This window comes from Pongo pygmaeus, chromosome 6 (genome assembly GCF_028885625.2).
Source record: "Pongo pygmaeus isolate AG05252 chromosome 6, NHGRI_mPonPyg2-v2.0_pri, whole genome shotgun sequence".
NCBI classification, from domain to species: domain Eukaryota; kingdom Metazoa; phylum Chordata; class Mammalia; order Primates; family Hominidae; genus Pongo; species Pongo pygmaeus.
This window is the reverse complement of record NC_072379.2, coordinates 151,279,706-151,294,537: the sequence shown is the minus strand read 5'-3', so window position 1 is coordinate 151,294,537 and position 14,832 is coordinate 151,279,706. Positions and strand designations below refer to the sequence as shown.

Genomic DNA, 14,832 nt, shown 5'->3' with positions numbered 1-14,832 from the left:
AAGCACTTTTAACTTTAGTGTTCAAACATTTATTTTAATAAAATGAGTATAGAAACAGAAATTTTAATCATATATAAGTATTTAAATACACTTTACCTTTTCTGAAAAGAATTACCTGGATTTTTTTTTTTTCGTTTCAGTGCCTTCCTCAGACTGCTGTGAATCTTCACTTGTAGCACAAATTGTCACAAAAGTAAAAGAGCTAGGTAAAATTTGAAATGCTTTACTTAATTAATTTACTTTGCTTAATTTTTACATAATTGGCTTACCACTTGTCAAACCTGCTTCAATCATATGGGTGTTCTATCCAAATTCCGTAATGTTGGTAATCATTTCCACAATGATATATAAAATGTCATCCAGCTTTACTGGGGCAGTATTCCTATAAATTTCAGCAAGTTGGCAACAAAAATAACAGCTCTTAGAATAACCATTAATGCCATACTTGCTTTGGTTTCATTGATATATTACTGTGCTTAATTATCAGTTAGCAGAAAATACGGCCTACTTAGCAAACAGATTTCTTTTAGAATTAATTCAATCTCTTAATTTTTAAAATAATTAATAAGCCTAGTGTGGTGATTAATATGATATTCTTATTAAACAGTCATTCTTTTGAATACTTGTATTTAATAGCACCTGATACAAAAACATTTGGATAGTACAGGAATTGTTCTAAGGAACAACAGTTTTGTACATTTAAAATTAAATCTTCAGGATTTGTACTTATTTATTACTTCTCCCTATTAGTAATTATGTTGATACTCTGATTTTTCCAGATGAGCTTCTGGAGTAGTCTCTCTTCTCTTATGTAAATAGATCCCTGCCTTTTGATCTTTTCTAGGAAAAAGCTCATAGTGGATTAGCTGAGCATTGCATTTAGTTGCAGTGCTTCTAACTCTTTTTATTGGGACATGAAAATAGAAATGCCAGGAAGAGTTTTTTGAGACGGAGTCTCGCCCTGTCGCCCAGGCTGGAGTGCAGTGGCACAATCTCGGCTCGCTGCAACCTCCGCCTCCCGGGTTCAAGCGATTCTCCTGCCTCAGTCTCCTGCATAGCTGGGATTACAGGTGCCTGCCACCACGCCCGGCTAATTTTTTGTATTTTTAGAAGAGACGGGGTTTCACTGTGTTAGCCAGGATGGTCTCGATCTCCTGACCTTGTGATCTGCCTGCCGCCTCGGCCTCCCAGAGTGCTGGGATTACAGGCATGAGCCCCTGCACCAGGCCCAGGAAGACCATTTTTTAAAAACATGCAACCTTTCTGCCTATAATCCAAGGAAGTTTGACCTATTGTTCCTAGTTTTTATTGGGTATCATGAAGTTAATTATTCATGCATTTCATAGATACGTAATTGCTTTCTAGAACTACAGTCACATTCCCTTGACATGGGTATTTTGGAACAGTAATCAGTCAAATTTAAAATGAAAGTTTAAATTTGTATTCTTGGGATTTTGTAATTTTAGACCCACCCAAGACTTATACCCAGGATGGTGTGTGTTTGACTGAATCAGGGATGACTCAGTTACAGAGCCTCACAGTTACAGTTCCAAGAAGAAAACGGTCAAAACCAAAATTGAAATTGAAGATTATAAATCAGAATAGCGTGGCCGTCCTTCAGACCCCTCCAGACATCCAATCAGAGCATTCAAGGGATGGTGAAATGGATGATAGTCGAGGTAATACTAATTTATTTTCCATGAAATATGTGTGCAAGAATTAAAGCATATAAAGTAACTTTTGAAATATGTGTATGATTTACCAAAGGGTAAATCACACTGACTTAGATAACCCCTGATGTGACCCTTGCCATTTCCAAATGAGTGATCTTCTTAGACCTTGCCTTTTCAGGTTCTCTTCCTTTCACACATTTTAGAACAGACCTACCTTACAGAAATCTCAAGGAGCACCATATCTTTGAAGATCACAGGTGGGGAAATACAGAGGGCTTGACTTTAGTTTGCTAGATAACGACATATATCTTCTCAGATACTGGGAGCTTGGATAATACCATGTTTAAGTTAAGGTAGTTGATGCATACATTCTAGAAATGGAAAAGCTGTCATTTAATATTACTTCAGGTATAACTTCATATTCACCAGTGTGCATCATAAAGTATTGGTTTATAAACATTTTCTTGATCAAAGTAAATATAATGTTTTTCTAGCTGAATTCTTCTTGTTTTTTTGGATGGGAGACAGGGTCTTGCTCTGTTGCCCAGGTTAGAGTGCAGTGGGACAATCTTGGCTTACTACAACCTCTGCCTCCTGGGTTCATGCGACCCTCCTGCCTCAGCCTCCTGAGTAGCTGGGACCATGGATGTGGCCACCACGCCTGGCTGATTTTTGTATTTTTTTGTAGAGATGGGGTTTTGCCATGTTGCCCAGACTGGTCTTGAACTCCTGGGCTCAAGCCATCTGCTCTGCTCAGCCTGCTGAATTCTTGAGATAGCAAAATATTTTAATAGTAACCTAAAATCCAATATGAGTTAAAGAGGATTACTGTAGGTTTGCCCATTTTTGGGGCGGTTATTTATTTTCAACTGATTCAGAAATGAAGTGATAATTATTTCTGTTCCATTATATTTTATTTCATAGTTTTTTTTTTTTTTAAGGGGCAGTGTCTTGTTACGTTGCCCAGGCTGGTTTCCAACTCCTGGGCTCAAGTGATCCTCCTGCCTCAGCCTCTCAAGTAGCAGGTACTATAGGCATGCGCCACTGCAACTGGCTTTGAGACAATAGAATTTATTGAATACCTACCGTATGTCAGTTGTTGGAAATCATATCAGTGTACAAAGCAGGTAGAATTCTCTGCATAGAGTTTATATTTTAATGTTAGGTAACCCAACTCTTAAAAAAAATCAGTTAATTATAATGTGTTTGGCAAGTCCCATGGTAAAAATAAAGTTTGATAAAGAGGAATTGCCTGGCCAGGCACAGTGGCTCATGCCTGTAATCTCAGCACTTTGGGAGGCCGAGGTAGGTAGATCACTTGAGGTCAGGAGTTCGAGACCAGACTGGCCAACATGGTGAAACCCAGTCTCTGCTAAAAATACAAAAATTAGCCGGGCTCAGTGGCATACACCTGTAATCCCAGCTACTCGGGAGGCCAAGGCAGGAGAATCGCTTGAACCTGGGAGGCGGAGGTTACAGTGAGCCGAGATTGCACCACTGCACTCCAGCGTGGGTGACAGAGCAAGACTCCGTCTCCAAAAAAAAAAAAAAAAGGAATTGGAAGTACAGATGGGTGTTTAGGGTCCATATGAACAGAAAGCAGTATTTGAGCACAGATTTTAAAGAGGTGAGTGAGTGAGCCACTTGATTACCTGAGAGAAGAGCATCCCAGACAGTGAGGAAGCCAGTGTAAAGGCTCTGGGTGAGAGTGTGCTGAGCGTGTTTGAAGAGTGTTGTGGAGACCAACAGAGTGAGCAGAGGGGACAGTCAGAAGGTGAGAAGATTAGAGATGTGAGGACAAGAAGGACGGCTCAGTATATCTCACACAACCATAAGGTGATGTGTCAGTAGTTTGTGCTTAATAGCAATGGAATGGGAGGCCATTGAATGTTCCTGTAAAGAAGAACACCATGATCTTATTTATATTTTAAGAGGAACACTCTCCTATGATATAAGTAGATGATTAGGTGCAAGAGTTATGACAGGTAGATCAGTGAGAAACAATGGTCCAGGTGAGAGGTAATTGTGGCTTTGAAAAGGTATGTCTTTTGTGGCTGGGCTCGGTGGCTCATGCCTGTAATCCCAGCACTTTGGGAGGCCAAGGCGGGTGGATCACCTGAGGTCAGGAGATCAAGACCATCCTGGCCAACATGGTGAAACCTTGTCTTTACTAAAAATACAAAAATTAGCTGGGCGTGGTGGCAGACACCTGTAATCCCAGCTATTCGGGAGGCAGAGGCAGAGGATTGCTTGAACCCAGGAGGCAGAGGTTGCAGTGAGCCAAGATAGAGCCACTGCACTCCAGCCTGGTGACAGAGTGAGACTCCATCTCAAAAAATAAATAAATAAATAAAAACATATGTCTTTTGTATGTTCTTGATAATTCTTGTTTTGTGGTGTGTTTTGGGTCTATGTTGCTGGGAGAAACACTTTCTGATGCTTGTATGTAACTGCTTTTCAGATACAATTGAACAGGTAATTTGATTTGGGGGCTTGGAGTTTGCAAAAAATTAGTCCATATACTTAGGAGGAATTGATCAGATCAGCATTAACAAGAATTTCCATTTCTGAGGATGTTAAAAAATGTCTGAAAAAGGTTTCCATAGTCTCTTAAATTTGGGAAGTGCTCCATTTCACAAAATATGAAAGGTTTCTTGATAATAGTACACATTGTTTCCCAAATTATGAGATTATAATACCTTTTAAAAACAACACAAAAGACCTTGGAAGGTTTTCCTTGTGACTACCACTTGTAAACACTGAGAAATGGTGATATGTTTCAATTTCATATTTTCTCATTGACTCGTATCAGGGTAAAAGAAAATCAGTTGAAAAATTACCCTTGCTTTTTAAAAATTTACGTGATAAAATAGCCCATCTGAATTTACTGAATTTGTCCTTATTTTTATTGAATATGAAAAAAGATTGTTTAGTGTGTTGGATGTTAAATGCTAAGACAATTTTAGAATGTAAGGAATTGAATATACAGTATTTTCATGACTAGTCCCTCATGTTCTTTTACATGCCAGGATCTCACATCCTTTGCAGAAGGAAAGGTACATTCCTAGGGATAAAATAAGTGCATGTTACTTGGACAACATTTTTGCTTTCTGTTTGCTAACTAAAAATCCCTTTTAAAAATTTAGTATTGCCACACTTTGCCATATTAAAAATGTTTTAGATTACTATATTATCCTGAAACTACATGTACACACACACCCCTAAAATAAGTTTTGTGGTATTTCATATGCCTGTACAGGAGAAAAAATAGGAAAAGAATACAATCATCATGATAAGTTCTTATTACATTATGCTGAGATTTCTAATAACGCTGCCCTTTTCTGGGTATTTTGCATTAAACCTAAAATTTGTGATGTTTTAGACTGTTTCACTAACGTGTTTTGATAATGTCTCAGTACCCTTGGGAAAGCATTATAAAGTAGTGGGCAATGATGAAACCTACTCTGGATGTTTTTAGGCAAATATTTTATACTTCTCTGATGCTAGTGTTCTCATTTATAAAATAGGTGAACCAGGATGAGCCCATAGGATAGTTGTGCTGATGAGGTGCAAGGATGCATGTCAGGCACCCAGCACTGGCTCTTCCCACACATGGGGTGCTCAGTAACCGTGAGCTATTAGAATACAAGTGCTCAACCAGTGCTTCAGCAATTGTGTTCTGTGTCCAACAGAACTCAACAGAATCCCACGCTTGTCTTTATATGTGAATTCAGTTCCTTTTGAGTGAGTAAGAAATTATGTCTGTGTTGGGGTAATTGAACTTTTAGGATGAGGGAATTGTCTGCCACAATTATTCTCTGAACTTAATGTTTCCATGTCTTTTTCTTCATTTTGGAAGTTGTGGAAAAATTATAATGAAAGAGTATATAGACGTTTTCCTCTGTATTATAGCATATCTGACAGTTTCCTTTATTAAAAAGTACAATATATTAGGGAGAGACTTGATGAATTTAAAATTAAAGTTTGAAAAGTAGTATTGACTGTAAGTGATCTTCAGCTGTGCAGTTTTCAACTTGAGGTTGTCAGAATGTAATGTTACACATTATATTACGCACATCTACAGAATCCAAACTGTGATGTTCCTGGAGTATTGGTACAATACCTATGACTTTTTGTTTCTATTGATTTTTAACTCTTCTAATAACCACTTCTTTAAGAAAAGTCATACATCATCACTTTGGTGTATCAGAAACAAATTCCTTATGCAATAAAAGCATACTTCTTTCTCATTCACCTACTGGGATCTAGAAACCCTGTTAATGCAAGAAAAAAATCCCAAACCTCAATAAAATAACACTCTGTTTGTCTCAAGAGTGGAAACACAACACATTTCTTCTCAACTGGTGGTCCCAGATCGACCATCACAGTGTATGGATGTGTTTGGAGGTGTGGGAATAGGACTGCACTGAGGCTCTAGAAGGCCAGCAGGTGGGGCAGACTGAATGAAGGGAGGGGACTGGCATTCAGTAACTACTGGAGAGTGGGAAGAGTGAGGTAGACTATCCAGCTGGTGAAGGTGGCTGCTTCCTTGAGGTTTGTTACTTTCTGTAATGTTAATTCCCTCAACTTTTAAAATTTGATTTTAGACAAGTTATACATTCAAATGATTTAAAATTGGAAAATAATAAAAAGGTAAACAGTGAAGTCTCTCCCTTTCCCCTGCCTTTATGCCCCCAGTTTACATCTCCAGAAACCTCAGAGGTTTCTTGTGTAACCTTCCAGATGTGTTTTATGCATGTACAAGGAAATATGTGTGTGTGTGTGTATGTGTATGTATATATATATATATATATAAAATTCCTTTTGTCGTACTACTTTTTACTGTCCTTCATTTTTTTATGGCTGCAAATATTCCTTTGTATGGAAATAGAAGCAATTTAATTTACCTGTTCTTTCCCCTGTTGATAGACCTTTGGGTTTCTTTCAATCTTTTTTTTTTTGAGACAGAGTCTTGCTCTGTAGCCCAGGCTGGAGTGCAGTGGCACGATCTTTGCTCACTGCAAGCTCCGCCTCCTGGGTTCACGCCATTCTCCTGCCTCAGCCTCCCGAGTAGCTGGGGCTACAGGTGCCCGCCACCACGCCCACCTAACTTTTTTGTATTTTTAGTAGAGACGGGGTTTCACCGTGTTAGCCAGGATGGTCTCGATCTCCTGACCTTGTGATCTGCCTGCCTCGGCCTCCCAAAGTGCTGGGATTACAGGCATGAGCCACTGCGCCCGGCTTTCTTTCAGTCTTTTACTGTGAATAGTACAATGAATCACCTGATATATTTATAATGTTGTATGTAAGTGGGCCTGCAAAGGTGAATTCCTTGCTAAATCCAAAGACATAATGCATTTGAAACTGTTTTTGGCAGGTAGGATACAGTTTTTTTAATTTTATTTTTATTATACATATCTGAGGTATACAACATGCTTTGTATACATAGTGAAATGATTACTATGGTCAAACAAATGTCTGTATCCTTCACCTTCCATAGTTACTCTCTGTGTGTGTACGCCTAAAATCTCAGCAAATTTTCAGTACACAATATTATTAATTATGGTTCTCATGCTGTGTATTAATTTGATCTCTAGAATTATTCATCTTACCTAACTGCAGATTTGTACCCTCCGACCTACTTCTGCCCATCCCACCCACCCCCTACCTCCAGAACCTTGATAACCACCATTCTATTCTCTATACATTCAGCTTCTCACCCCCCTGCCTCCCATTCTGCTTATTAAGTGAGATCATACAGTATTTTTCTGTGTCTGGCTTACTTTATTTAGCATACTTTCCTCCCGGTTCATCCATGTTGTCACAAATGGCAGTATCTCCTTTCTTAAAGCTAACTATTCCATTGTATAAAGTCCTCATTGTCATCAGTAAGTTCTTAGAAACTGTGGTTACGAGGGGGAAAAAAGTATGACAAAACTGATTTTTTTTTTTCATTTTGCATTATGCCAAAATTAGATGGAAGGAAACAGTGTTACTTGAGGACCTGCCGTATGTTCATTTAGCTTAACGTCTCAGTTCCCAAAAACCTATTGATGACATTAAGGGAGGACTTAATATATGTATATACACATGTCACAATTTCTTTATCCATTCATCTGTCCTTGAATGGGTAAGTAAATTGTCCATTAGGACACTTAGTTTGTTTCCATATCTTGGCTATTGTGAGTAATGCCGCCATGAACGTGGGAGTGCAGATGTCTCTCTCAGATGCTGATTTTATTACCTTTGAATATATGCCCAACAGAGGCATTGTTGGGTCTTATGGTAGTTGTATTTTTTTTAAGGAAACTCTATACTGTTTTCAATAATGGCTGTACTAATTTACATTCCTATCAACCATGTACAAAGGTTTCTTTTTCTACACATCCTCACCAACACTTATGTCTTTGCCTTTTTGATAATAGTCATTCTAAGAGACATGAGATGATATCTGTTGTGGTTTTAATTTTCATTTTCCTCATGATTATGATGTTGAGCATCTTTTCATATACTGTTTGACCATCTGTGTGACTTTGGAAAAATGGCTGTTCAGGTCCTTGCCTATTTTAAAATCCAGTTATTTGGGGTTCTTTTGCTACTGAGTTGTGTGAGTTCCTTATATGTTTTGGATTTTAACCCCTTATCAGATGTGTGGTTTGCCAATATTTTCCCCTAATCCCTGTACTACCTTTTTACCCCGTTTTTTTTTTTTGTTTTTTTGTTTTTTGTTTTTTATTGCTATGCAGAAGCTTATTTGCTTGATGTAGTCCCACTTGCTTATTTTTGCTTTTGCTACCTGAGCTTTTGGTGTGATATCCGAAAAATCATTGTCAAGGAGGATATCAAGGAGTTTTTCTCCTATATTTCCTTCTAGGAGTTTTATGGTTTCAGGTGTTAGATATTTAATCTATTTTGAGTTGCTTTTTATGTATGATGTGTAAGACAGGCATCAGGTCCAGTTTCATTCTTTTGCATATAGATATCTAGTTTTCTTACCACTACTTATTGAAGACACCTAGTTTTCTTACCACTACTTATTGAAGACACCATCTTTTCCCTATTGTATCTTATTGGACTTGTCAAAAATTAGCTTGTAATATATGCTTAGGTTTATTTTTGGGCTCTGTATTCAGTTCCATTGATCCATGTGTCTGTTTTTATGCCAGTACCGTACTGTTTTGATAACTATCACTTTGTAATATAACTTGAAATCAGGTAGTGTGATACCTTCTACTTTGTTTTTCTTTCTCGAGATTCTTTTGGCTATTCAGGGTCTTTTATGATTTAATACAAATTTTAGAATTGTGTTTTCTATTTTTGTGAAAAATGCCTTTGGAAATTTGATAGGGATTGCATTGAATCTGTAGATCACTTTGGATAGTATGGACATTTTAACAATATTCTTCCAATCCACAAACATGGGGATATCGTTATATTTATTTGCGTCTTTAGTTTTTTTCTGTTTTTTGAGACAGAGTCACGCTCTGTTGCCCAGGCAGAAGTGCAGTGGTGTGATCTCAGCTCACTGCAACCTCCGCCTCCTCCTGGGTTCAAGCAATTCTGCTGCCTCAGCCCCCCAGGTAGCTGGGATTACAGGTGCCTGCCACCACACCTGCCTGGCCAATTTTTGTATTTTTAGTAGAGACAGGGTTTCGCCATGTTGTCCAGGCTGGTCTTGAACTCCTGACTTCAGGTGATCTACCCACCTTGGCCTCCCAAAGTGCTGGGATTACAGGCATGAGCCACCATGCCCGGCTGTGTGTCTTCAGTTTATTTTGTCAATAGTTTATAGTGTTTAGTATATAAAGCTTTCACTTCCTTCATTAAATTTGTTCCTCAGTGTTTTATTCTTTTTGATGTTATTTTAAGTGGAAATGTTTTCTTGATTTTTTTTTCAGATCATTATTTGTATGAAGAAATGCATCTGATTTTTGTATATTGATTTTGTATCCTGCTACTTAACTGAATTCATTTATTCTAGTAACTGTGGAATTTTTAGGGGTTTCTGCATACAGGATCATGTCATCTGCACACAGGGATAATTTTACCCCCTTTTTTCTGCTGATGCCTTTTATTTCCTTTTCTTATGTGATTGCTCTGGCTAGGACTATGTTGAATATAAGTGTTAAGAGTAGGCATCCTTGCCTTGTAGCAGATATTGAAGAAAAGCTTTCAGTCTTTCCCTGTTGTAGGTTTGTTTTTGAATAGGCAATACCTGTGCATGATACAAGAAATACAAAGGTCTTAAAAAGAATGAGCAATGTTAAGTTAGCCTACCTTTTGGCCATCCCTTCCTTGGAAAGAACCAGTGTTTTCTTATAACTTTCCAGAGATTAGTCGTCTAGATACACGTATGTATATATGGGAGAATTTCTCATATTTGGGTGATATGGTCTTTTTCTTTTTTCTTTTCTTTTCTTTCTGTCTGTCTGTCTTTCTGTCCTCGTCTCGTCTCTTCTCTTCTCTTTTCTTCGTTTCTTTCGATGGAGTCTTGCTTTGTCGCCCAGGCTGGAGTGCAGTGGCGCAGTCTCGGCTCACTGCAAGCTCTGTCTCCCAGGTTCACTCCATTCTCTTGCCTCAGCCTCTGGAGTAGCTGGGACTACAGGCACCCGCCACCACGCCCGGCTAAATTTTTGTATTTTTAGTAGAGACGGGTTTTCCACCGTGTAAGCCAGGATGGTCTCTATCTCCTGACCTCGTGATCCGCCTGCCTCAGCCTCCCAGGGTGCTGGGATTACAGGCATGAGCCACCGTGCCTGGCCGATACGGTCTTTTTCTTTATTTCGGCCTGTGGGAAATCAGAAGGCCCTTGTGAAGATGTTGGTTAGAAGAGACTTTAGCCTTCAGTGATACAACTTGTGTTAGGGCACTGTATGTGCTACTTTATGCCATTTGTCTCAACATGTATGCTTAGTGGTGTCACTATGAACCTCATCAATAAAAGTGCTCTCTTGGTTTTTACTGTCCTTGTGTGCATTGTTTCAGGTGAAAGGTGGTCTTTGTACTAGATCCAGTGCTATCCTTGGCCACAAACCATTACATATGATTAATTTGGGGATTTCCTCTTCATCATCCTGGAGATCATCTGTTCTCTCCTGTGTTACATGTGTTTTCTGCAATTTCATGAATTTCTCTTTATTTCTTCCCTCAATTTGGGTGGAACGTATCTTCCATAGCTCCCTGACAGAGAATGTGTGGAAGGTAAGTTTTGAGCATTATATACTTCTGAAAATGTCTTTATTTTACCTTCCTACCTGACTCATCTTTTCCAGGTTGGAAATACATTTTCATTTATCATTTTTAGTCAATTGATCCACTATCTTTTAGTTTCTAGTATATGAAGAACTCGGTTCTTTCTTTGTGACCTGTGTTTTCTTGGAAGCTCTTAAGATTTTAGGAAATTCTTTGTCCTCAGTGTTCTAAAATTTCATGAGGATAATGTCTGTTTTGGTCTATTTTTGATTTTTAAAATCTGTTTTGTTAGGCACTGAGTGGTCTCTTTCAGTCTGCTGTCTTATATCCTTCAGTGGTAGGAAATGTTCTTGAACAATATTATTGATAACAATTCCCTCTCTTTTTCTGGAATTCTGCTTTTCAGATGTGAAACGTATTCAGTTTTTCTCTGCTTCTTTCCAATTCATGTCCTTATTTTATCTTCCTATACTGAATTTTGTTTTTATTTCAGTTATTTCAAGAGCTTTCTTTCCTCCCTTTGAATGTTTCTTTTGTAGCATCCTATTCTTGCCTCGTGGGTATCTTATATTATCCCTCAGAGGATTTTAATCTTTTTTAAGATTTTTTTTCTTCCTACTTAGTTTAATTCCAAATCGTCTTTTATGTTCTCAGGTCTCTGTCTTTTATGTTACAGATCAGGGGTGTTGCAGATCTTCTGGCTTCCATGGCCCACATTGGAAGAAGCATTGTCTTGGGCCACACGTAAAATACACGAATGATAGCTGATGAGCTTTTTTTAAAAAACAAAACAAAACAAAAAAAAACATAAAAAGTCTCATACTGTTTTATGAAAGTTTATGAATTTGTGTTGGGCTGCATTTAAAGCATCTTGGCTGCAGGTTGGACAAGCTTGTTATAGACCATCGTCAGATAATCTTTATGGTACATGCATGATTAAAAGTGAAGAACTAAAGATGGAGACTGGATAGATAGTATTTTTATTTTTAAAAAAAGGAATTAAGTAGTTGATTAGAAAGCTTTCAGTATGTGGTGGTGCTTGTCGATTTGTAAGTTTAGTGGGGTGATTTGTGCTGACCATTTGGTGAACCCTCTGGTTTCAGTATCTTTAGATGTTCTTCTTGAACTGATCAGGTTCCCCACAACAGTCTTTTCAAACCTCATACTTGGAGGCTAGAGATCTGGCTGCTAGCTTTCTGAGAATTCAGTGGGGAAACGTGGGGTCTAGCAGCGGGAGCAGGATGGGGTTGTCCACATTTAGTATGCCAATATTTTTTTGGTCCTATTTTCAATCTTCATCCCATTGTTCCATTTAAGGTCACCCAAGAATCCTGCATTCCACAAATGAGAGTAGCAGCTTCTCAGTGTGTAAACCTAGGAAGCAGGTGTAGGGAGTATGACTTCTGCAGATAATTAAATCTCTTGTTGCTTCGGTTTTCTCCCACTTATTTCCAAAGATGGCCAGTTTTCCTAGTTTCTCAGCCTTCTGAGGATTGTTATAAACTGGATTCTTTTTTTCAGTTCTTTCTGCTCTCAACTGAGAATTTGCCTTTGTTAAGTTGTTTTTCTCCTTTCCTATTGTCTTTTTTTTTTTTTTTTTTTTTTTTTTTTTAAAGGAGATTGGGTCTTTTTCTGTTGTCCAGGCTGGAATGCAGTAGCGTGATCATAACTCACTGTAGCCTCAACCTTCTGGGCTCAAGCAATTCTCTTCTCCCACCTCAGCCTCCCAAATAGCTGGGATTACAGGCATGCCACCATGCCACAGCTTGATTTTATCTTTTAAAAATAGATTATTTCAGTGTGTTTTTAGTAGGGTTTCAGGAGAATGCAATTTTAATGTATGAATTTAGTCTGCCACCTTAACCCAAAATTCCCTGTCATTAACTTTTAGGTGGGTTTATTTGAAGGTAAACAATTGGTATTGTCATCTTTGCTGCTTGTTTTTTTTCAGTAATTTTCTTTTTTCTTTTCTTTTCTTTTTTTTTATTTGAGACGGAGTCTCGCTGTCGCCCAGGCTGGAGTGCAGTGGCGCCAACTCAGCTCACTGCAAGCTCTGCCTCCCGGGTTCACACCATGCTCCTGCCTCAGCCTCCTGCGTAGCTGGGACTACAGGCACCAGCCACCTCGCCTGGCTAATTTTTTGTATTTTTAGTAGAGACGGGGTTTCACCGTGTTAGCCAGGATGGTCTCGATCTCCTGACCTCGTGATCCGCCCGCCTTGGCCTCCCAAAGTGCTGGGATTACAGGCGTGAGCCTCCGCACCCGGCCTTTTTTTTTTTTTTTTTTTGAGAGTTGGAATTTCACTCTTGTTGCTCAGGCTGGAGTGCAATGGCACGATCTCGGCTCACTGAAACCTCCGCCTCCCAGGTTCAAGCAATTCTCCTGCCTCAGCCTCCTGAATAGCTGGGATTATAGGTGTGTACCACCATGCCCAGATAATTTTGTATTTTTAGTAGAGACTTACCATGTTGGTCAGGCTGGTACGGAACTCCTGACCTCAAGTGATCCACCTGCTTTGGCCTCCCAAAGTGCTGGGATTATGGGCATGAGCCACCGTGCCTGGCCTATAAACTTTTCTTTTCATGGTTTAGTCATAAGTCCATAGCCATTATCAGATTGTTATGGAATTGGCCTCAAATATAGACCAATATAATAAAAAAACAAAAGACAAATACCCTGTTCATGGCATTACAGAAATATGTTATCTCTATTACTGAGAATATTGAAGGAGTTAACAACTTGATTTTAAAATGTATTTGACAAACATGTGTTTTTCCTGTAATACAATGTAAAGCATATATAACTTGGAAAAGTTTGATTACCATAGTGTTAAAATAGCATTCTCTAAAATAGCATTCTCTAAGCATTCCATTTACCTCATTCAGTGAAGTATTTATTGAACATGTATTAGATATCCTACTAACAATACATCTGTTACTAAGAAAATCTGTGTACCTGTTCTTATGGAGAATATAGTCTAGCAGGGACACAGATTTTAAAGAACCAATAAAAATGAAGCATGACATTCATACATAGGAGCATACAACTGTTTGACATAATCTTATCTAAATATCAGGAATTCTTTAATACAGTGAAGTTTAGAATAAATCCTGAAAGACAAGTTAGGTAGAAGGCAGAAATTGGGGAAGATAGTGGAAGAAAGAGCTTGATACATTCAAAGAACTGAGTATAGTTCACTGTTGGGAGTGAGATGAAGCTGGAAAGTTTACAAGAGACTGTTGTAATGGGCCTTGCAATTTGAAGTTTATTTTGAGGGCATTGGGAAGACATGAAAGGATTTTAAGCAGAAAATTGATACATATTTATAGAAGGATCATTTATGCAGTAATTTAAAGAACTGATTGGAGAGAGGTAAGCTTTGAGGTGGGGAACTAGATAGGAGCATGTTGTATTAATAGTGAGTCATCTGAGGTTGGACTAGATGGTAGTAGAGAGTGATAAAATGCATTTCAGAGGTATTAAGGAGTCTTGGTTGTAGGAGGAAAGAGATTAGGAATGATTAAGGTGGTCTTCCAGGCCTCTGTCTTCTCCAGGTTACATTTCCATGCCTTTTAATGATGATAGGTAACATGGGAAAAAGGAGAAAGTTTATTTTAAATTAGTAGTTCATTTTGGATATACAGTTTTCAGTAACTAGGTAATATCAATTATAGCTGTGGTTGAAGCTCAGAAGAGAGTTCTGGTCTAGAGACCTGGACCTGAAGACATAATTAAAAGCAAGTGAATTTGTTAAGTGCAAATGGATTGCACTTAACAGAACTCTGAGTTCTATGTTCCCCTTCTCTGATTACGTTTTATTTCATGGGAACACTGCACTAAGCAGCACAATTTCTACAACCATTTGGGGCTGCTTCTATCTCCTTTCATACTTTCCCTACCAACAGGGATGTACAATTAAAATGGCTCAGCAACAACCCTACTTTTTATTCCCCATTATGTAGGGATT

The 14,832-nt window shown here is 38.4% G+C and overlaps 1 protein-coding gene across 21 annotated transcripts in view; it reads left to right on the top strand.

Annotated features, from left to right (window-relative positions):
• Positions 1-14,832, top strand: part of KMT2C (lysine methyltransferase 2C) — a 303,468-nt gene that overhangs the window by 216,242 nt on the left and 72,394 nt on the right. For all 21 annotated transcript variants that reach the window (XM_054495266.1, XM_063668010.1, XM_063668006.1 and 18 more), the window contains 2 exons: positions 141-206; positions 1,467-1,679. In XM_054495266.1, coding sequence (XP_054351241.1) covers positions 141-206; positions 1,467-1,679 — 279 coding nt within the window. The remainder of the gene's footprint in view (positions 1-140; positions 207-1,466; positions 1,680-14,832) is intronic.